Below are 22,839 nucleotides of genomic sequence, written 5' to 3' on the forward strand. Positions count from 1 at the left end.
TTCACAGCCCATTCATCATTCATCCATCCTCTACTGAAAAGACAGATGTGTAGAGAATATTTTGGATTCCCCACTGCTGTCTAGTTGAGTTCCCCAGAGCATAGAATTCTGTGAACTGGAGATAGGCAGAGTCTATGGAGTTAGGTCCAGATCAGTGAGCATTGTACAAGAAGGGAACTTTATAACAGAGGATTTCCGAGAGCTATAAGGGAAAGTCTGATTCCAGAAGGAAATCCAAGGAGTGAGTATACAAAACTCTGAAGGGACAGCACCACAGATATTTCAAACATAATGCAAACCAGAAAGAAAAATGGGAGAAATTAAGTATGGATCAGATCGCAGTCAGTAGGAAGGCAGTCATTGTGTTAGCATGACATTTGACAGGTTCATGACAACAAAAACCACATACCCGCCTACCTGGAAGCCTTATAGAAATTTTCATGGCCTTTCATAGGCAGAGGAACACTCCTCAGGGCAACAAAAGACTCACATGCAGGGCTCATATTGCCTTAGTCCAATTCAAAACCCCTTTTGTCCCAGGAAGACACTCATAAACTGCTCACAAAAATGAAAAAGTTTAGAAACATGACCAATTATTCATCTATCATATATAATCTCTCAAAAGCCTTCCAGTTTGACTTCTTCTAGTAAAGTAGAATAAAACAATAATTAAGGTAATAAACATATTAACATGGACAGAATCACTTATACACCTTCTAAATTTCCTAAGTAACCTGCTTGTAGAAATAGGATGAGCTATTTAAGGTCATGGAATGAGATGATGACTCAGTGAGAGGTAGACCCAGGCTTCCTGATGCTGAAGCCTGCATTCTTATTCTCCAGGAAGCTTCTGCAATCAGTATAAGCTTGCTAAATATTGTTACATATCAGAGTCCACTGATTCCTTAAACAAAACATGTGGTAGCTGTGAAGTGGGAGACTGACTCTACCCAAAGTGGCAGCTTAGACACATCTATAAGCATGACATTTGTATTTCCACTGTGGTCACAGACTGCAGTTTTTGAAAGACCTGAAAGTTATTCCCAACAAAGACTTTTAAGTATGCTGATCTGGTTAGCTGAGAAGTATTTTCTTTGGTCAATTATAGAGTTTGTTTTTGTTTTTTTTTTTTTTCTTTATGATTATAAACCATCTCCTAAAGTAGTTGTCAAAAAGGATTCCAGATTCAAGGAACTAAATATAAAAACAACTTTTTAACAGTGGAATAGTTGTGTGGTGTGCTTTTGAAAAAAATCAGAATTTTGTTACCACTGATGATTTTTAACCTAATAAATTGGCACTTCTTATGACATATGATAAAAATATTTTTATGCCAACTTTTAATTAAACACTAGCCCAAGGGAATTCTATATATGGAAAATACCACAGGATATGTATTAAGAATATTTGGAATTGAGGTGAATGTATGTGTTGTATGATTTAGTTATTTAACTTTTCTGATCCTTTTTCTCTGTAATATAGAACAATAGATTTCAATTTTATAAGTTCATTGTGACCATGTAAGGACATTTAAAAATTTTCACATAGGTTTACAAAAAATTCATTTTTATTATCACTGTCAATATTTACTCAGTGCAACCAGAAATGAAATATAAATTCAAAACCAGATATATCAAGGTATTCCAAGATCTAATCCTGTGTCTTTGTTTCAAAAATGTCTTAAATGCCAGTAAGCAGTACAGCTTTCTCAAACCAATTGATTATATATTCAGCATGTTGTGCAGATCTGAATTTATAACGGAAAAGTTTTCAACTCATTACAAGTCAAGAGAGGCTCTAATGCAAACACTTCCCTTTTTCTAATGCCCTTTGATATATTTGAAAGAACATTGATTTTGGACCTAAAAGAATGCAGATCTGAACACTAGGTCTGTCTCTGACATTGAACTATTTAATGAAACTTCTTGAACTGCATTTTTCTCCATCTATAAAACATGAATAATGATAATAACATTTACTTTGTGAAAGTGTTTTGACAGTAAATCCACAGGTGTGAGAAAGGCTTTAAAGTACAGCAATTTTCACGTATTCATGCCATGGTAAACCATGCTCATAGATTAAATTCCAAAAATAAGTCATAAATTTTAAATTAAAAGCCATCCTTAGTGGTATGAAGAAATTTCACATCATCCCATCCTGGTGGGACATGAATCATCCTCTTTGACCAGCATATCCACATCTATTATGTACTACCCACCCGTTAGTCATTTAGTATGTGTCTAGGTTATCAGACAGACTGTTATGGTAGGTATCATAGTTCTTATGTTCAAATACTTATCTCAATAATAATCCCAAAGTACAAAATTTCATTACATATTATAATTGTTTTATTTTGTTATCAGTTGTTAACCTGGGGCTGAACTTATAAAATGAAGTTTATCATCAATATATGTGTATAAGAAAAAAAATACTATAGTTATAGGGTTTAATAATACTCCTGGTTTTAGTCATCCAATAGGTCTTGTAATGTATCCCCCATGAATGATAAGATGGATTACTGTGATAAAATATAAAATTGCAAAGGTCATGACAGAGATAAAATATCTGAGTTGGATCATTTATTGTCTGGAATCACAATCCTGTTAAGTAACATTCTAATGGCATTTTTTACCTCTGTGTTCCTCACTGTGTAGATAACAGGATTTAACATGGGAGTGACAAGGGTATAAAATACAGTTACTGCTTTATCCATGGGAAATGTAGTTACTGGTCGCATGTACATAAAAATACAGGGCACAAAGAAGAACAGAACAACTGTGATGTGGGAGCCACAGGTAGAGAGGGCCTTCTTCCTCCCCACAGAGCTGTGAGTCCTCAAGGAGCACAGGATGACCACATAGGACACCAACAACAACACAAAGGTGATCATGGCAATCACCCCTCCATTGGCAGCAACCAAGAGACCAAGGAGGAAAGTGTCCGTGCAGGCAAGCTGTACCAGGGGGAAAATGTCACACATGAAGTGATCCAGTGTGTTGGGGCCACAGAATGGCAGCCAGAAAGTAACTAGAATCTGCCCAAAAGAGTGGAGAAAACCCACCACCCAGCACAGGCCCACCAGCAGGCAGCACATGCGGTGGCTCATCATGGTTACGTAGTGCAGAGGTCTACAAATGGCTACATAGCGGTCATAGGCCATGACCACAAGAAGGACAATCTCTGAACCTCCTAAGAAATGTTCAACAAAAAGCTGCATCATGCAGCCATTGAATGAGATAGCTTTGGTCTCAGAAAACAAATTAGCTAGAATTTTAGGAATTATGGAAGAGAAATACCATGCATCTATCAAAGACAAGAAAGCCAGGAAGAAATACATGGGGGAGTGCAAAGTCTGGCTGCAGAGGACAGTAACCACAATGAGCAGGTTTCCTGTGACTGTGACAATGTAGGTAATAAGTAACACCAGAAATAGAATCTTCTGCATCTGGGGGTTCTGTGTCAGTCCCAGCAGGATAAATTCAGTAACATTCATTCAGTTTCTTTCTTTACTGTGTTGGTGATGAATTCAGAAGTTGTGGATTAACCTGTGAAAACAATATTCTTAAGTAGCAAATATGATGAGCAATATATCGAATTTTCATCTTAAGAATATAAGGTATTTTCTTTTATGTACGCTGGAAAAGAAGAAACAAACCACTTTTTTTATTTTGTAAAATGAGCTAATATTAAGCCTCTGCAGGTGTGTAATTCAGCTTCTGATAACAAGGATGCTGAAGCCCCCTTTACAACAGCTTCTGACAGTTGGTCACTAGACCTTTGCTGGAGGACATTTAGGCATAGGGAGCCTGTCTAGTAATAAACCCAATTTCTTCTCAGTCCGTTCAAAATGTTAGATGAGTTTTTAAAAACCTCTTGTAATAATTCTGTACACTTGACACTCCAATTAATCCAGTCCCTTCTATTTAAAAATTCTTAACTAAACTACAGAGAAAAAAGGCTGTTTATAACTTGTTTTATTTTTTATTGCAATATTTGGTTCAATGTCTGACTCAAAGAAGTATTCAGTAAATATCAATCAAATGAACAAATAAGTTGAAGGACTCTTTACTTATTTCTTGTTTCATTTGTTCCCTGCTGACTCCAAACAGGACAGCTCATGATCCTATGCTCCTTTCAGCATTCCAGATCTCCTCTCATTCCTCTCTACCTTGGGTGGCTGCGTTCCACATCCAGTTTCAACAGTGACCTTACTTCTGGCCAACACGTAGGGTCAGCTGAAAGTTAAAGGCCAGGTGGAAAGGGAAGGGCACCAAGGGATCTGTTTGCCTGTCTCCCTTCCATGGTTTGAATGATGGGTTACTTTCACCAAGACAGCAACTCTATCAGGCAGATGTTATGACATCTCCAGTTTGGGGTGCCCATAGTCGCCTTCATCTACCTCTCTCAGGATTGGTTGTGGTAATGGTTGCCTATTATTACTACCCTATTCCTTATCCCTGATTAGTTTCTTTTAATTTTTGGTATTTGTTCTGATTAGTATGGATGGATTTGAAGACTATCATGCTAAGCGAAAGTCAAAAACCAAAGGCTGAATGTTTTCTCTGGTATGTTGATGCTAACACACAATAGGGGTGCAGGGCACTAGGGAAGAACAGAGTTACTTTACATTAGGTAGAAGGGAATAAAGGGAGGGGAAGGGATATGGGGGTAGGAAGGATGATAGAGTGTGATTATATGACTGCATGACCAATGTGATCCCACAATATGCATAATCAGAAAAGTAAGAAATTATATTCCATTTATGTGTGATTTTTTAAAATGCATTCTATTGTCATGTATAAATCTAGGAATTGTACTGGTAAGTAATCTTGATTAAACTTTTTAATGTTCCACTTGATTATTATACTTTGTTTTATGGACTACAATGGATGCAAAAAGTTTATATTTTTTGTTTTCAAAAGAATGAGAAAATGATTTTGCTTTCCTGAAAATGCATTTTATTCAGGAGTCATTTATACTTCTTTTATGGCATGGCTGAAAATTAAATTTACCTTTTGTCTGGAAAGACTTTGAAGGGCAACATTCAGACTTTCTGGTGAAAGACAAAATGTAATATAATTTACATGCACTCCAAAGCACTTTTTAAGCCATAGAGTCTAGGATTCTGAGGAGTTTTTGTCTGTCACTGCCCGAAGCTATTTTACAAATACTTTAAGTTGCAGAGAACTGTTAATGATCCAAGTAATTCTTGTTGAAATAAATACAAATGCTGTCTGATGGAAGTCAAGTTATTTTCCTGAGTATTGCACATAAAGCATTTTCATTTATTTCTGAAATCATTACAAATCCCCGATTAAACAATGTAAGTGTGATACATTGCATTTTTCTTTACACTAATGATAATTTTCTAGTTCCATCACTAATGAGCAAAATAAAGTCTTTGTCATGTGTTTCTTTTACATTTTTATCAGAGTCATGACTCTGCTGCTTTTTAAAAATTCTTTTTCTTTAGGTATTAAAATTACTTATGAAAGTTCAATGAATTTTTTTTTAAATCCTTATATTCTTATACTGTGTATTTCACTATGAATTCTTCTGTTTTCCTGTATTTGGGATATTTTCATTTGATGTCAAATGGACATAAAAATGCTATTAAAGATCATTTTTGTGAAACTCCCAACTCCACCCCCAACCCCAGAGAGGTGTGCATATGTGGAGGGAATGGGCTGACTCAGTGCAATACGGTTTCAGGTCTGTTTAATAATTCCATTTTATGGCCATTTCCAAAATTTTTAACTATCTACTATGTGTCTCATAGAAATGTAGTAGTGAAAAATAGAAATGCACTCTATTTTTATGTCCTGGTAGAGAGAGAGAGAAAGAGGATGACAAATGAAGATAAGGAATGATAGAGTATGTCAGATTGTAACACCTGCTATCAGAAAAGGAAATAGGACCAATGAAGCATGGAGTCTGAGAAGAAGAGCCATTTCCAGAGGAAGCTTCATGGAAAAGGAACACATAACCAGACTGGAAGGATGTAAGGAAAGAGCCAAGAAGGTATCTAGACAACGGTTCCCTACAGAAGCATCAGCAAGGGCAAATCCCCAAGGAGGGGTCAGTCTCAGTATCCATAACCCAGGGGCCATGGGGATGAGGACTGAGGGCAGCTCCCTCAGGGCTTTGTAGGTTATTGTAAGGAGCATGGCTTTCAGTGACAAGCACAGCAGTGGGGGGTTTTGCTCCACGTGATGTGACTTAGATATCTGTCAGCGGGATCCTCTAATCACTGAATGAATAATGCAGGGAGGCTAGTTAGGATTCTTCTGAAAGGTGACTGGGATCTTGACCAGGATGGAAAAGGGTGAATACTAAGCTGGAAAAGTTGGAAAGAGTTGTAATATAAAACTAGATCTAGTAGAATTTTCTTGACATGGGAAGTCAAAAGGAAAAAGAGTGTAAACTTCACTCCAGTTACTTACCCCATCCCCTAAATAAAACAAGGCCATTTATTGAGAAATTTCATGTGCAGAAGCCACAACTCACAGAGCCAACATGCATGAGAGCTTATCAAGTTCCTGACAGTTTAATCCTTACCTCAACATTGAGTCAGATCCATTTTATCCTGATTTAAGATGTGAAAAGAGTCTTAGAGACAGAATGGAAGTTGCTCCCTTTGCTTAACAGGCTGTAGTCCAAACCTGGCATTGAAATAAATGGTTAAAGTCATTCTGTGAAATGTGTTTAATCCCTCAAATCCTTAAATATTTTCTGTAAAGTGAAGCTAATGGGAGTAATCTTAATTAAAGGGAGATTAGCTCACTTATTGGCACAAAGTAGGCAAGTGCCAACATCAGCTATTTTAATTTGTATTGTACTTTTTAGAAGCATAGGATATCACAACTTACTGTGAAAATGGATGACCTGTGGCCACAACTTTTAAAATGACAGTGTTATTTTTATGAGGTACATTGATATATGTTACCCAAAGGCAACGAATTATCTCGAAGAGTAACTCACTTGTTCATCATTTTTCGGCATGGATTTTGACCACCCAACATGGATCATGAATTTTCCTTCTTAATCAAAATGAATGTTAGTAAGCTATTTAACACACACACACACACACACACATACACAAACTTTGACACGATTACATTTTTAACATGAATGTCAAATATAATTTATGCAGTAACATATTTACTTTACAAAAGTTGATGTCCACTGATAATCTTCCCTTTAAACTCATCTTTTCTACTTTACAGCTCAGCAACCTCCCTCCAAAACAAAACAGAAACAAAAGCAAAACAAAACAAAACAAAATTAATTTCTACTCATTCACAGCTCTTCATCAACTTTAAATGCTTTGAGGGTTTTTTTTTTAATGCAATAAAGTAAAACAGGGAAAATAGAGAATACTGTTCTTTCTGCCTAATCTTTTAATTATCTACTATGTGTCTCATACAAATACAGCAGTGAAAAATATAAATACACTCTATTTTTATGTCCTGCTAGAGGGAAACAAGTGTTTCTCTCTTCAAAAGCAAGTGATATATTTCTCAGGTAAAGAAAATAATAATCTGGAAACAATGAAGCTACAATAATTTTCTATGTTTTATCAAGTAAAACTATCTCAACTCTGGGGGAGAAAGAAGTCCATGGATTTGACTGCTTTCAACAGTGATGCCAGAAGCAACATCCTCATCAGCTGTGATGTTTTCACTAACTTCCTCGCACAGCAACACACACTGACAACCAAGAGCAGCTTTCCAAGCAAACATCTCTTATTAGGAAACAAACTACACATTATGTCAAGAAGGAAAAGCTCTAATCATTCAATTTGTACAAATGTTATGTTGTTCCAGTGAGTTTTTAAAAAGTCATTCTCTTTTGCCTTCTGGAAATAAAAAGAATTTCTTCAAGAATTTTTCCTTAATACAAATACAATCATTCATATATTATTAATTTTTTTTCCTTTTTTGGAAAAGGAAAATTCAATTATATAAAATTATACATTGCAAAAACAGAAAATAAATACATAAAACAGTCCTGCTATGTTATAGTTTGCTAAAAAACTGAGACATTTTTAATATTTTTTATTTGTTTTATTTAATATTCTTCTGTAGTACTACATATCATTCTTATTTTAGAAAAGATGATTTTAAAGAAATTTTAATGTACTTCTGAATATTTCTATAGTTCTTTCTCATCTTCTCTTTACTCTCCTTTTTTGTGGCCTCATAAATACAACAAGTTCTGAGAAGTTTAAGAACTGAGGAAATTTTGCTTACTTCCCTCATAAGTTATGTGAATAATTTGGAGAGGTATAAAATCCTGTGTAAAGGTTAAGCATGATCATTGTATATGGTAATCAAAAATGAATACTACTTGACTGCTTCATTTACGCGAGCACTGTGAAAAGCACTTAACATGAATTGTTTTATTTAATATGTTTTTAAAAGAGCTATTTGTGGCAGGATGTTTACTCCTTCTATTTCATGGATATGAAAATTGAGACTTGGAGGGGGCAAGCCTGTGCTGCAGGGCACGTAGTTATTGAGGAGCAGATCTGAAGGTAGAGTTCAAGTCTGCCTGGCCTCAAGCCCTCATTTTGACTTGGTCCCATAATATTTCCCAAGTAACAACTTACCTGAATAGCACTGTCCTTCTTCAACATCACCTTTCACAACAACTTTAAGAAGACTGTTTCTCAATCAAACCCATGGAAGCATTAAAAACTGTGTTTAAAAACCTCTGGGTATTTGAAATACGTCAACTTCTCAGATTCTTTGTGAATTTCTCATGTACACTCTCAGGAGAATTTAGAATCACCAACTCATTCATTTACTTTTTTTTCTAGGTCAATTAATAGCAAATTATTCATCTGTCCTAAATTCACTATTAAAAGAAAATTTATACAGGTTATACATTATTTTTAAGCCACTTTCATATCAATTACAAGACAACTTTGAAATGAAATACATTATTTCCAATTGATAGAAAAGCTATGGCTTAGCATAATTTAATATCTCAGGATTCTGTAACTAATGATCATAGACCTGCACTTTAATTTCTTCTCTTTCATTTGCACTATGTTGTCTGCCTGATTTAAGACATCTCTAAAATGCAAAATCTCTGGAAATTGCTGGACTTGGCTTCATCTTAAACAAATAATGCTAGGCTTCATATTATATTGTAGCAAGAGTTTTATGAGAATTAAAGTCCAAAGAGATCAGACTTTGATGTGTAAATTAACAATAAAATTACTGAGGTCAGAATATGACCTATAGATAAGTAAACAGATAATAATATTAAGATTTCAATAGGTTTGGAAAGAATATATAGTTGTTTATTTTCATTTTGCATAAGATGAAACTAAGACCCAAGAAGAAAAGAACAATCCCCAAATTAGGCATTAACATGGTGGTACACTAGAATTTCAAATGTGGTGTCCTAAACCTCATGATTGGTGATCCCCTCAGCACAGTACATGACCTTAAGACCTGAGGACTGACCTTACTACTGCCACACCCCAGAATTCAACATGGGGAACAGTCCAATCAGTGACCCGTGATTTAAGCAACACCACCCTCCAGCACCAGTGACCGTGCTGTGCATAGTACATATCTCACAGGGTCTCAAACTGGCCCACACAGTGACCCCACCACTACCAAAGATGTATAACCGCCTCTACAGACACCTAAAGTCTATCCCACTAAAGCGCTTACACATACTACAAATGTTGATTAATGCTGAAAAATATCACACAAAGATTGTAATACTGCAATCACCCAAGGCCAAAGCAAAAGAAAAAAATAGGAAAAATCATTTCACTATGAAAGATACTCCATAAAAGGGGAAACAGTATTATTATACTAGATGAACAGATATCAATGTAGGGACAAAGAAATATTTAAAAACATGACACATATAGAGGAAAATAATCTCAAGTAATGGATACTGAAAAAAGGGAATTATGAAACTTCTGTAAAGCAATTAAAATGATTTAAGAGAACTTAAAGTGATTCAAAATAGTAGAGCTGATTGACTCAATGAAATGAGGAAAGCAATTCAAGATCCATATTTAAAATTAAAAAATTAAGCCACAGGTATAATTAAAAAGAACCAAGCAAATCATGGAAATGAAGAACTCAGTGAATAAAATAAAAAATACAATGGAGAGTTTCATTAGTGGACTGAATGAAGCAGAAGAATTTTGCAACTTTAAGAGAAGTCCTTTTAAATAACTTAGCAATATAAAATTTAAAAAGAACAAAAAAGGAAAATTAATGAAGAAAGATTGTAAGATCTATGGAATATTACTAAGAAAATGCATATTTAATTATTGGATTACTGAATGAAGAATGCAGGGAGAAAGATGGGAAAAATCCTAGAAACCCTATTTGATGAAATAATAGTGAAAATATCCTAAATCTTGGGACAGATGATACAATCATCTAGATTCAGAAAGTTCAAGGGTGCTAAGTGGACTCAACACAAAAAGGTCGTCTTTCAGGTATATTGTAGTCACATTGTCATATGTCAGAAACAAAGAAAGAATTTGAAAAGCAGCAAGAGAAAAGTGTTGAGTCACATAAAAAGGAAATTACATTACAGGAACAGCAAATCTCACAGATCAAACCCACAGGCCATAAGAGTATAAGATGATATTTTCAAAATGCCAAAAGAAAACAATGCAAGCCTAGAATATCATTCGCAGCAAAATATCCTTCAGGAATAACATGGAATTAAGTCTTCCCTAAGGAAGCAAATTTTAAGGAAATCCGTCACTACTAGACTGGCCTTCAAATTCTTGAGAGGGTAATACATTTGAAAGCAACAGGGTAATAACTACAATCATTAAATCAAGCAAAATTACAAAACTCACTTCCAGGCAGATACACAAATAAGAAAAAGAAATGAATCAAATTTAATCACTACAGAAACCCAACAAACCACAAAGATAATAAGACAGGAGGGGAAAAAAGTTATGTAAAATAGCCAGAAAAAAATTAACAAGATGATAAGATAACATATTATCTATTAATAACAACCCTAAGTGTAAATGGATAGATTTCCTCTAATAAAAGATATAAATTCACTAAATAGGAAAAAAAAAAAAAAAGAACCAACTATAGGCACTCCTGATGAATTACCTAAAAAATCAAGAAAAAAATCTTACTTCAACATAATAGGTTTTTCAAGCAAAACAAGACTACCAAAAGCATGCCTTGAGGTCAGAAGTGATCTCATTAACAATAGCTACACAAATCAAATAAATATCTAGGAATAAAATTAATCAAGATGTTGAAAAATCTCTACAAGTGAAAACTTTAAAATATTGACTGAATAAATTGAAGAGGATTTTCAAAAACATGGAAAGACATCCGATGTTCATAGATTGGAAGAAATAATATTGCTAAAATATTAATACTACACAAAGGGAACTACAGATTTCAGATTGTACTGAAGATTTTCATCTAAGCATTAGGAAAAGAAAAATAAAAAATTTCATAAACTTTGGTAAAGCTTTTATTAGTATGATACTATTTGGAAATTACTTATTCAAGAAGAAACTGAAGCATGCTTAAGAAGAACAATGAAATATTAAGGCAGCAATGGTTGTTTGACTTGAAATATAAAGTTACTTCTCATTTATAGCCTCTTCACATAAGAAAATATGCTAAAATTAAAAAGATTGATTCCCGAAGAGATCAAATCCAGAGCTCTTGGGACTCATGCCCTTTAGACCTCTGAGCCACCAAAAGGAAAGTTCCATCATGTTGAAGTTGGCATGCTTGAGAGAGCACATGAAAATCATGTAAAAAAAGGAAGAGAGATGCTCAAGGAGAGTTCCAATTATTTAAGCCCCCCCAACTGTTCAAGATATATATGAAAGTTCCTTTTAAATAACCAGCACCAACCAATTTCTGACTGAATCTGCTGAGATATCTGTAGCCAGAGTGCCCAGCTAAGCTGCTCACAAATTCCTGACCCATAAATGTCATCTGATAGAGTAATAGGGTGATTGTTGGTATTGTAGGCCACAAATATTATGGTGATTTGCACACAGAAATATAACTGAAATTTTACAGCAATGTAGGTACTATAATATTGGGTCACAAAGACAAACTAAATGAACAAAACAGAAAAACTAAGAATGAGAAGACTTGACTTATAGATTTTTATGCATGGAAGGGTGACATTTCAGAGTAGTGGGAAACTGATTATTCAATCAAAGTGCTGGAAAAATTAAATGCTTTTATAAGAAAGCAAAATGTATTTCCATCTTATACTACATTCAAAAATTTAAATGCTACAAGGATTAAATTTGGAAAACAAAACTTAAAAGTTTTAGAGAAAGTTAACATTATATACAACCCATGGCAAAGAAGAACTTCAAGAAGCAGACATGAGGACTTTCTTCTGAGTCCAGCTTCTTCATCTCTGTACCATGCACAGCTTGGATCCTAGAACTCAACTGTGTTCACACCTGTGTCCAGGTGTCATGTTCTGCAATTCCAATAATTACAAAGTTTTCCATTCTCTATATTTTATTCCTTTCTCAGGAAAATAACCAGAGTACTTTTTATTTTATCTATTAAATAAGAAATGAACTTTCACACTGACTTTTACTCAATATGAGTTGAATAGCTCAAGCATTAATATAGCTAAGTACCTTAAGCAAATCCATTATAAGTTGAGAAAATGATGAAGAAATAAAGGCCAAATTTTTATCATCTATGTTATACGTTCGCTTTTCAACAAGGCCTAAAATGTAATGCCAGAGCTATTTAAAAATATGGTCTTTGTAACACACAGTGTTAGATCTCCAAATGCACTACAGAGCAAAGACAGGGAAACATCTTTAATTTACCATTCAAGTCAACAACAACATAAAGTTTATGGAGAATTAGAAGGGAATTTGTCATATAAAATATAATAATCTCTTCCCAAAACATTTAGCATTTATATGTGAAAGCATAAATAAGTGCACCCAAAGAGTTGGATTTTATGTCAGCAAGTCTGAAAGTTCTACCGTGGTTTGACAGACTTAAAAATATTTTTTTTTTCTGTTAGAAGAACCCAGTTGATCTGTATATGCACAAAGATATTGAGCAGATTTTCAAAAATTCTGTCAGAAGGTAGAAATTCAACCATTTACTACCTAAGCATCTTACCTCCACATAGTACAAAGTTAACTAAGTTAATTTCTTCCGAGTTTCTCCTGAACTTTGAACACTTGGTATGAAATGTAAAATCCATCCAGTTGACCAAGAACTGTGTTTGTGGTTAGAGAGACAGGAAGGATTCTGTATTTGTTGTTTTTCAGTGCAGGGAATTGAACTCAGGGCCTCATGCTTTCTACAGCTCCTAGAGTTATATCGAAAGCTGCTAGACTAAAAGTTTGGCAATCAGAACATTTAAAATGTCCTTTTCTTGAACCAAAGAGAATGAGTTCTATTGGGCCACCTTTTTTTTGTGTGCAAGGAGGCATCATAAACCAGAAACAAGAACAGATTTTCAGCCCTCACCAAAAAATAAATGATAAGTTAGTGAGGTAATGAATGTTAATTAGCTTGACTGAAACTTTTAACCATATTGTATCCCATAAGCATATCTAATTACCATATGTCAATCAAAAATAAACTTTCAAGTTCAAAAAGAGGAAAGAGAATTAAAAGAACTTGAAATAAAAAGATATTGCTGTCCACCAAATAATCTGGAAGGCCATAGCATACTCCACTTAAAGATTAATTTGTATGGTTGATTCAGAATAAATAGAATAAATCACCAAAAGAGAATGGATATAAAAATGGATTTGTGGAAGGTCGAAGCATTGTTTGCTTCAGAGAAGGAAAGAAGGTCAGGTTCTGAAGGAGGGATACGGCCCTTTCCCAGCTACTGTCACTTTTTAATTCCAAAGTATTCTCATGGTATTTTTCATTTCTGCATTCTACCGGGTGTAGATTATGGGGTTCAATATGGGAGTTATGAAAGTTAAAACCACAGTCATGAATTTATGGATGGGAAATGTGGAATTGAGTCTTGCATAAAAAAGATACAGGGGACAAAGAACAAAATGACCACAGTGATGTGGGACACTCAAGTGTAGAAAGCTTTGTGTTTGCCCTCCAAACCATGGGTCTTTAGGGAGTATAATATGATCCCATAATAAACTAGGAGAATTAAGAAGGTTGCAGTGCAAACTGCCTCTCTGTTAGCTGTCATGGAAAGACCAGTGAGGTAGGTATTGGTGCAAACCAGGTTCAGTAAGGGATACATATCACACATGAAATTGTCAATGACATTGGGGCCACAGAAAGGCAGCTGATAAATAAAGAGAAACTGAACTAAGGAGCAGAGAAAACCCCCAATCCAGGTCAGCAACAGCATGGGAATACACACCCACTGATTCATTATGGTCAAGTAATGAAGAGGTTTGCAGATCGCCACATCTTGATCATAGACCATCACCACCAGGAGAATAACCTCAGCCCCAGCAAACAAGTGATCTATGAAAACTTGAGTCATACAGGCCTGGAAGGAAATGATCTTTTTCTCATAAAGCAAATCTATTATCATTTTGGGAGCAATGGCAGTAGAATAGACAGTGTCTATAAAAACAAAAAGTCACAAAAAAGTGCATGGGGGAGCCCAGGGACTGGCTGGCTATGATGGTAACCATGATGAGCAGGTTGCCCATTATGGTCACAATGTAGATGAGCAAGAATGTGACAAACAGAACTTTTTGCCCTTCAGGATTCTGGATGAAACCCAGAAGGATAAATTCAATCACATTGTTCCTGTTTTCCATGTGTTCTTCAGAATGTGGTAAACTTTGATGATAGAACCTGCAAAGAAGAAGGTCAAAAATGAATTTGAGATAATCCCAAGTTCTACTTGAAAACTGGAAATGACCAGAGCATGTAGTACACAGGTAGGAATGTGCCACAATGAAACCCACAATTCAGAGCAATCACTGTGCGCTAATAAAAAGGAAACACACAGAAAGGAAAATATGATGGCTTTCTCAGCAGTATTTCCTCCCAATGATCTCACATAGAGCAAAGCAATAGAAAAGGAGCATTTGGGATTTTTCCCACAATTTTTGTACTTATTTTCATAAATCTCTTCATTCAGCATCAATGATGAGGCTTCAAGATTCTAGATGGCAAACATGTGAAAGGATTTATCTGCAACACTACCTCCTTAACAATCATAAAGTCACATTCTCCAGAATGTCTCTCAGGAAGACTGCATTTGTAGCATTATATAGGTCTTATATTTTCCTGATGACATTTCCATCCTCCAAGATCTACCATGAAAACAAGTTCATGGGTAATGACTTCATTCCTGCATTTATATAAAATAATATCCAATAAATAGCATAAATTACAAGTCACTGTTTAGATATTTGCCAGCCTAGTACTTTCCTACAAGTTCCAGGAATCTAGGAATAATTCATGGTAATTAAATAACCAGGGACACTGTGAGTGCTCAGTGAATATTTATTATACTTTATTTAATTAATCTGAATTTCACAGCTCACCAGAAGATCAAATGAGCAAATATAAATATATTAACTTATTTCTAGCCATGAAAATTCAATGAAAGAACAGATTTTTTTAAAACACACACACACACACACACACATACACAAACTGAACGGACATTTATAGCAACATAAGTTATTAAAGAGAAAAAAACTCAGAATTTCAGTATTATGTCAAAGTGGATGGGCACTGCATAGATATTGTACACACTTTTCAAATTTGTTTACAATTGATAATGGCTAACCAGGAATCAATTCAGAATGTAAAAAAATTTGATACAGAATCACGGAAGAGAAAAAAGAACTCTATATTAAGAGTCTGGAAATATTTGTTGATTTTAGCTAAGTCATTCTGTGAAACTTGTGTCCCATCTCTATTCCTTATTGGAAACACTGTGTTTGTTTTTACATGCATGAGTTTCTGAATACTTATCATTGACAACATTCTCTGAAATGACATCATCACATTTTTCTGATAGACCATTTTTGTATTAATCGAGTTGACTTAGACTACTCTAAAGATTACATGTTCATAAGTCATCATTTCAGGCAGCATTTTGTTTATATACGTAGTTCTTGGCTATCGAGTCTATGCTGAGTTAAAGACATCTATTCTTACTTGAAAATAAATCCTGTAGCAGACCATGCAGCCACGATCCTGGGCTAGTCTTATGTGTGATATGTGCAATTTTTTTTGGCAGAATTATTTTAATATGCCCCAATTTAGTGCTACATTTCTGAATGGTCATTTATGAAAGTTAGGGGAATATTCTATCCTTTGTGTTTCCATGAGAGCAAAGCCACACTCAAGTGGGGGCAAAAATAAAATAAGAGATAACTGAGAGAAAGCAGGTCGACCAGCAAAGAGCAGAAACTGAAGAACACAAATATGATTTACAATTGTTAAATGGTTTGTTGGAGGCATGGAAAACTGAATGACTTGAGAGTAGAGATGCCTAAGATATCCAGATATATCAATCAGGAGGTGCCCTAAAGGGAGGGTTAGTATCAACATTTGTTTATGGAAATCTTTATCTTACAGGTAAAAGAAAAATGGGAAAATCAGATTTTGAACTTACATATATATCAGCAGAAAAGACCAACTGCCTAAAGAAAAAAAATCCATCTTTCTGTCTTCTGATATGGCATATATACGAAATTAATTGCCTTCATTCACAGTTATGATTCTATATCTATGTTTATAATGGAAAGTAAAGACATTCACAGTAGCTTTCTGAGCATTTAGAGATAACTTCTGGTAGGAGGGTCTCTCCTGTTGACAAGTCAAATCCTTACAGCACTTCTTTATATACCACATTGTATCTGCTCCATAAATATTTCAGTATTTAAAATATTCCTCAGCACATTATTACTCTAGACTGTTGAAAATAATTGATTGTCTGAATGTCACAAAATTCTATACTTTATCACTGTGGTGACAAAACATGCTATAAGCAACAGCTTTTTCCAAAGATGAATAATAATAGAAATGATACAGGTAAAATTTTAGGTTCTAATAAAAATCAAATCAACTCATTAGATAATTTTAAAACAAGGGAATGTTAAATTAATACAACATTTTTTCCTAGTTAATTTTTACATAGAAAATTAAATTGTTTGTTGTAAAACCTTCATACATTTGAATGTATTTTTAGAACCAATTAAGAGAAGGAATATGGTTTGCCTGTATCATATGGAGGGTCTGCCCATTTTTTATTTGTTTGTTTGGATGTTTTTGTGTGTAGGTGTGTGTAATAATTTTGCAAAGGTTGACTGGGATGCCTGCATTAGTGAATCTTTTGAGATGTCAGTTTCTAAATTCTTATTTGGAATTTAAGCCTCAGAATTTATGTTTTCCCATTGTGGGACTTTAGATAAATTACTCAACATTGTTTGCAGCATAAAAATTGTAACAGCATCTAACACATAGAAAAAATTTAAGAATCCAACATGATAAAGCAAGTAAGATCATAAAAAAACTATCTGGTAAATAATAAACACAATAAGTGCAAAATATTATTTACTCTCATTTGTTTCCCCCATGTTACTGTCCTTAAAGCCACATCTTTGTAGATTTGTATGAATTTCCCTCAAAGATTGCTCTCTTAAGTACCCAATGGAGCATTACTGGAGGATAGATGGGTTTATTAAATCACTATTGTTTACAGGTATGTAGACTTACCAATCACATTACTGTAGGAAAATCCATTGTTTTTTCTTTCTCCACAACTCAAATCATCTTTGAAATTCAACTGAGGAATAATTTTTAATTCAGAGGGTAAAGGAGTGCATAATATCATGTGCCCCAGTTGCATTCACTATATTTTTAGGACTCTAGATTTGAGAAAATATCCATACGATTGACCCATAGAAAGAAAGGCATTTTCTTTAAGATTATCTAGATCTTGTACCTAACAAAATTCATAACTTCTATTCCCACTAAAGCATCCTTTCAATAGGTAAAAGTAGGTTTATGAATAGAATTTCTTTAAATATGAGATTCCACATTTTATAAGAGGTTATTAATTTATACTTCAAAATGTAAGTTTTAATGTTCAATTGATATGCAAATATGGCGTTTAACATATTTCAATGCCAGTTGGGGCATATACATAAAAAGCATACTGAAAAAAGACAAGAAAAAGCATTCATACACTGAGGTTCATACCAGCATTATTTATAATACCCAAACAACCCAAGTGTCCATCAACTAATACATGGATAAACAAATTGTGGTATATACTTACAATAGAATAACATTCATGCCATATGCAGGGTAACAATTTGTAAAAACAAACTGTTAGATTCTCTAAATGATAAAAAATGCACATGATACATTTTATACTATAAAAACATTAAAGATAATAAAAATTTCATGCTATATTTTTTTTTATTGTAGCACCAGCTTTCTCTATTTAGTATTTATTTAAAATACCTCTAATAAAAATATGGAGAATTTTATTGCCATCATATGTATTTTAGTAACATTCTTTGAAATGAAGAAAATGAATCTACTCCCTTCTTGATTTTGACATAAAACTTTTGAGGTAAATTTAAAAAAAAATACTTCTTAAGAAAGATTTATAATTCATTTGAAGTAAACTTGTGCTTCCCTACTAATCATAGTAGTGATTAGCTTTTGTAAACATATAACCTGGATTTTCTATTTCCTCCTTGGTCACTTACTCCAAATCCAAGCTTCTGCAGTTTTACCTTTGGTCCCAAAAGATGATGGCTGAGTCTGATGAAGTTAATCAGGACTGCCACCAGGTCAATCCAGATGTGACTGCTATAAATGTTTTGTCACACGAAAAGAAAAGTACTGTAGCCTGTTTGTACTCTCAAAAGCAGATTAAACTTTACAGATTAAATCATGTATTTATCCAAAGTTGCCTTCAAGAATAATCAGTCAATATGCTTAAAGTATCATCAAATTTGAAAGTTGTGATTGAGAAAATATATCCAGAAGCAAAAAAATTAAAACTTCACTGCTATTTGCTGACCAAACAAACCTATTTTTAGTCAATAGTGCACAGTATTGGAGAATATAAAACATAAAATTTTGGAGGTATTTTGAAAGCATCAACAGGAGAGTGTGAATATAGCTCATGTCTGGAATTGAAGTGACCTCTTGACAGTTACATTAATACCCAAAGAGAATTTTTTCTCCCAGGTAAGGTGAGATCTGACTAGGCATTTAATAAGCAATGAATAGCAAAGTTCTTCACTGAGATGATCAAATTGTCCACAAGGTCACTCGTCCCAAATTAAATTCACTCAGGGAGTGTGCCACTAGAGAATGGATACCTTCCACATGATTCTTCCAGGTCATTCTTTATTTTCAGATGCTTCTGCTGGATGATAACTTTGGGAAGATCAATAGAAAAATAGGAATCTAAGAGCAAAGAGTAAGTCTCTCTGACATGTCGTTCTCAAAAAGGCACTGCTTCTGGGGAAGATGAGAACAAGCCCAAGTGAAAAGTGCTCTTGGGAGATTTGATGGCAAAGGAAAGGAAGGAAAAGAGAAAATAAGGTTCCAAGGAAACAAAGAAGAACAATAAGGTATATGATATTCTCATTCTTGTTTCCCATTTACATTTTTACTATACAAAAAATGAAAAAATATAAGAGCAGGCACTTGTGTACTAAATATGGTCTGAGACACCCAGAACTCTCAACTCTCATTATCTCCACATGGAAGTCAAACTGAGGAACCTCAAACTGAAGCCAAAACATAAATGATTGTAACTCCACCCAAAGCAACAGTAATAAGAAACAAGAAAGTGAAAATAAAACAATTCAACTCATGACCCCTTCCATAGAACAAAGAAGCAAAAAAAAAAAAACTTGTAAATGGAGTTCTCCAAAGCAATTGTTTCTTGCAGAGATTCAGATGCTTGTGGTTTGCTTGTGTGTGCCCTAAAGAGCAACACCTGTAACGAAACTGGATTATACAGAGAGAGATTCATATGAATGTAGTCACTTTGAAGACCACCATTCTGCAGTAGAGATGGCCTCAGAGATTCAGTTCAAGGTAACTAGGCTGAACCTCGAGATCCTTAATTCAGTAAGTAACTAGATACAAGCAAAGATGAGCCAGGATATAGAATGCCTGTCAAATATGTGTAACTTTAACCTCATAAGAAAGAATCAAATTTGAAACACATTCCTCAAATTGTTAATGCAATACTGAGTCACACTACTGAAGAGAAATTTGATGTCAAAATAAACTGTACAGACATGGTGACTAACTTCAAAGCTTCATTCTAGATTTAACCCTGAATATTGTCTTCACTTCTCTCTTTTAGGACCAAACTTGGATGACTGTAATGTAGTAAAATTCTGCCTGAGGTTAGCAGTATGTAAGCATATCCACATAAACCACATTTTCACCTTTAAAAGAATATATGTCAAACTAGGGTTGACAAAAAATACTGCAAAGAAATTACTGGAAACAAAAATAAGTATTTAAGATTGTATCATTTTTAATCAAGCAAATCCAAAAGAGTAAACTGAAAAAGCTGTCATTTTAAGGAAGGAAGGTGAGTAAAGTGATTGAATTCAAGATTAGACTTTCTTAAATACAAGTAACAGTGATGTAAAAATTAAAATATAGAAAGGATATCTTTAGTTAAGGCAACCCAAATTACAAAATATAAACTCAAACAAAAAAGTGAAATATTTATATAATGTAAACAAACCAAAAGAATTGCTGAAGAATCCCAAAGTCTTAAATAATAGTTCATGTTGCCAAATAGAATGAGTGCTTGTGATCAACTAGTCAATTCTTTTCCAATATAATGATACATTAAATACATTGCTGGTCAAAAATTCTTGTAGATTTATGCAACCTTATGAAATTCTAATAATAATGTTGGAATTTTTTTTATTTTTACAGACTGCATTTTAATTCATTGTACACAAATGGGGTACAGCTTTTCATTTCTATGGTTGTTCACAATGTAGATTCACATCATTTGTGTAATCATACATATATATAGGGTAATGATGTCTTTCTCATTCCAATATCTTTCCTATCTTTCCTTCTCCTGCCCTTTCCCCTCCTCATTTCCCTCTACATTATTACTTTTTTTTTTTTTTTTTTTTTTTTTGTGGTGCTGGGGATTGAACCCAGGGCCTTATGCTTGCAAGGCAAGCACTCTACCAACTGAGCTATATCCCCAGCTCTACATTATTTTAATATGAGTGTTGAGTGGTGGGACTTTTATCAAAATCTATTTACATGAACTAAAAGAAAAGGATATTGGCATAGAAATAATCAATTTGAAGAAGATAGTATAAAAATACATAAATGTTAAACATTAGATATAGTGAACATGGGAGGATTTTGTTTTAGAAATGTGTTACAAATGGTTTTAAAACAAAAGAAAATTAATAATGACAGTAGTAATGGTAAGAAAAGAAACAACCTGATTTTAAAATAGACAAAGAATCTGAATAATCATTTCTCAGGACCAGCAGGTTGTTGCTGAGGATTTGAGTAAAGGGAAAGCTTGTACTGCACACTGTAAGATTATATATTAGTACTTCCATATTTAGTAAACAAAGTGTGGAGTTTTCTCAAAAATTAAAAATGAAACCACCATAGATCCAGCAATCCCACTCCTGGGTCTACACCTACAGGGCATGAACTGCAGCATTATTCACTATAGAAAAGCTATGAAATCAAGCTAAGTGTTCATCAGTGGATAGATGGATGGATAAAGAGAAGGTGATATATGCACAAGGGACTATTATTCAGCCATAAAAAAGGAAATTCTTTCATGTATAGTCACATGGATGAGACTGCAGGACATTATGTTAGGTGAAATAAGTCAGGTTACAAATACAAACATTTTGAATTCACATTTATGTGTGGAATCTAAAAGGCTAAATTCAGAAGTAGCAGAAAGGTGGTTACCAGAGATTGGACTAAGGGATTCTGGTCAAGGGATAGGTATTTTCAATCAAACTAGAGGGACAAGTTCAAGAGCCCTATTATACAACACGGTGACCACAGTTAATAAAAAGTGTTATTGAAAATGGGTGAAAGAGTAGATCCCAAGTCTTCTCACTACAAAAATGCTAATTATCTGAGGTAATGCATTAGCTTGGTTTATGACTGAGCTACTCTGTAAAGTGTACATAGTTTAAAACAATGCACTTTATATCATAAATATGTACAATTTTTATTTGTCAACTTGAAAATGAATAAAAGATATCAAAATAAAATAAAAAATAAGATTAAAATGTTCCCATCCATCAAATAAAAGGATACTACTGTAGAAATATAAAACAAAAATGGAGAATTCACTTTACAGACAATCAATACAGAATTTGTACACAGGATTCCTAAAGGGTTTCAACAATTAAAAAATAATGGAAAAAAAGTGGAAATTTAGCAAAAAACATACATACACGTTTCATAGAAGATTAGAAAAAAAATGGATGTTCTCCTTATGCGCGTATGTTAAGCTTCAGTAACATTAGGGATTACAAACTAAAATCACAATGAGGTCACAGTCTTGAATCCAAACAATTCACATCAGCAGGCACTATTGGTGGGGATGCAGAGCAATGCAACTGTTATTCACTGTTAGTGGGGGTGCAACACTATTCTTTGTGAAATGCAATGCATAAACATCCTTTGGTACTTGGAAGAATTTCTTTCAATTAGAAAAAATGTGGAAATTTAGCAAAAAACATACATACACGTTTCATAGAAGATTAGAAAAAAAATGGATATTCTCCTTATGCGTGTATGTTAAGCTTCAGTAACATTAGGGATTACAAACTAAAATCACAATGAGGTCACAGTCTTG

The 22,839-nt window shown here is 34.0% G+C and overlaps 1 protein-coding gene and 1 pseudogene across 1 annotated transcript; both read right to left on the bottom strand.

The window, feature by feature from the left end:
- Nucleotides 1-2,575: 2,575 nt before the first annotated feature.
- Nucleotides 2,576-3,502, bottom strand: LOC124958202 (olfactory receptor 4C12-like). The gene has a single exon (XM_047516014.1). The coding sequence runs from the start codon at nucleotides 3,491-3,493 to the stop codon at nucleotides 2,576-2,578; it is 918 nt and encodes a 305-aa protein (XP_047371970.1). The 5' UTR covers nucleotides 3,494-3,502.
- Nucleotides 3,503-13,876: 10,374 nt separating this feature from the next.
- Nucleotides 13,877-14,779, bottom strand: LOC124958155 (olfactory receptor 4A15-like; annotated as a pseudogene).
- Between the last annotated feature and the right edge of the window lie 8,060 nt (nucleotides 14,780-22,839).

The sequence above is a fragment of the Sciurus carolinensis genome, chromosome 11, assembly GCF_902686445.1.
Source record: "Sciurus carolinensis chromosome 11, mSciCar1.2, whole genome shotgun sequence".
Classification (NCBI taxonomy): Eukaryota; Metazoa; Chordata; class Mammalia; order Rodentia; family Sciuridae; genus Sciurus; species Sciurus carolinensis.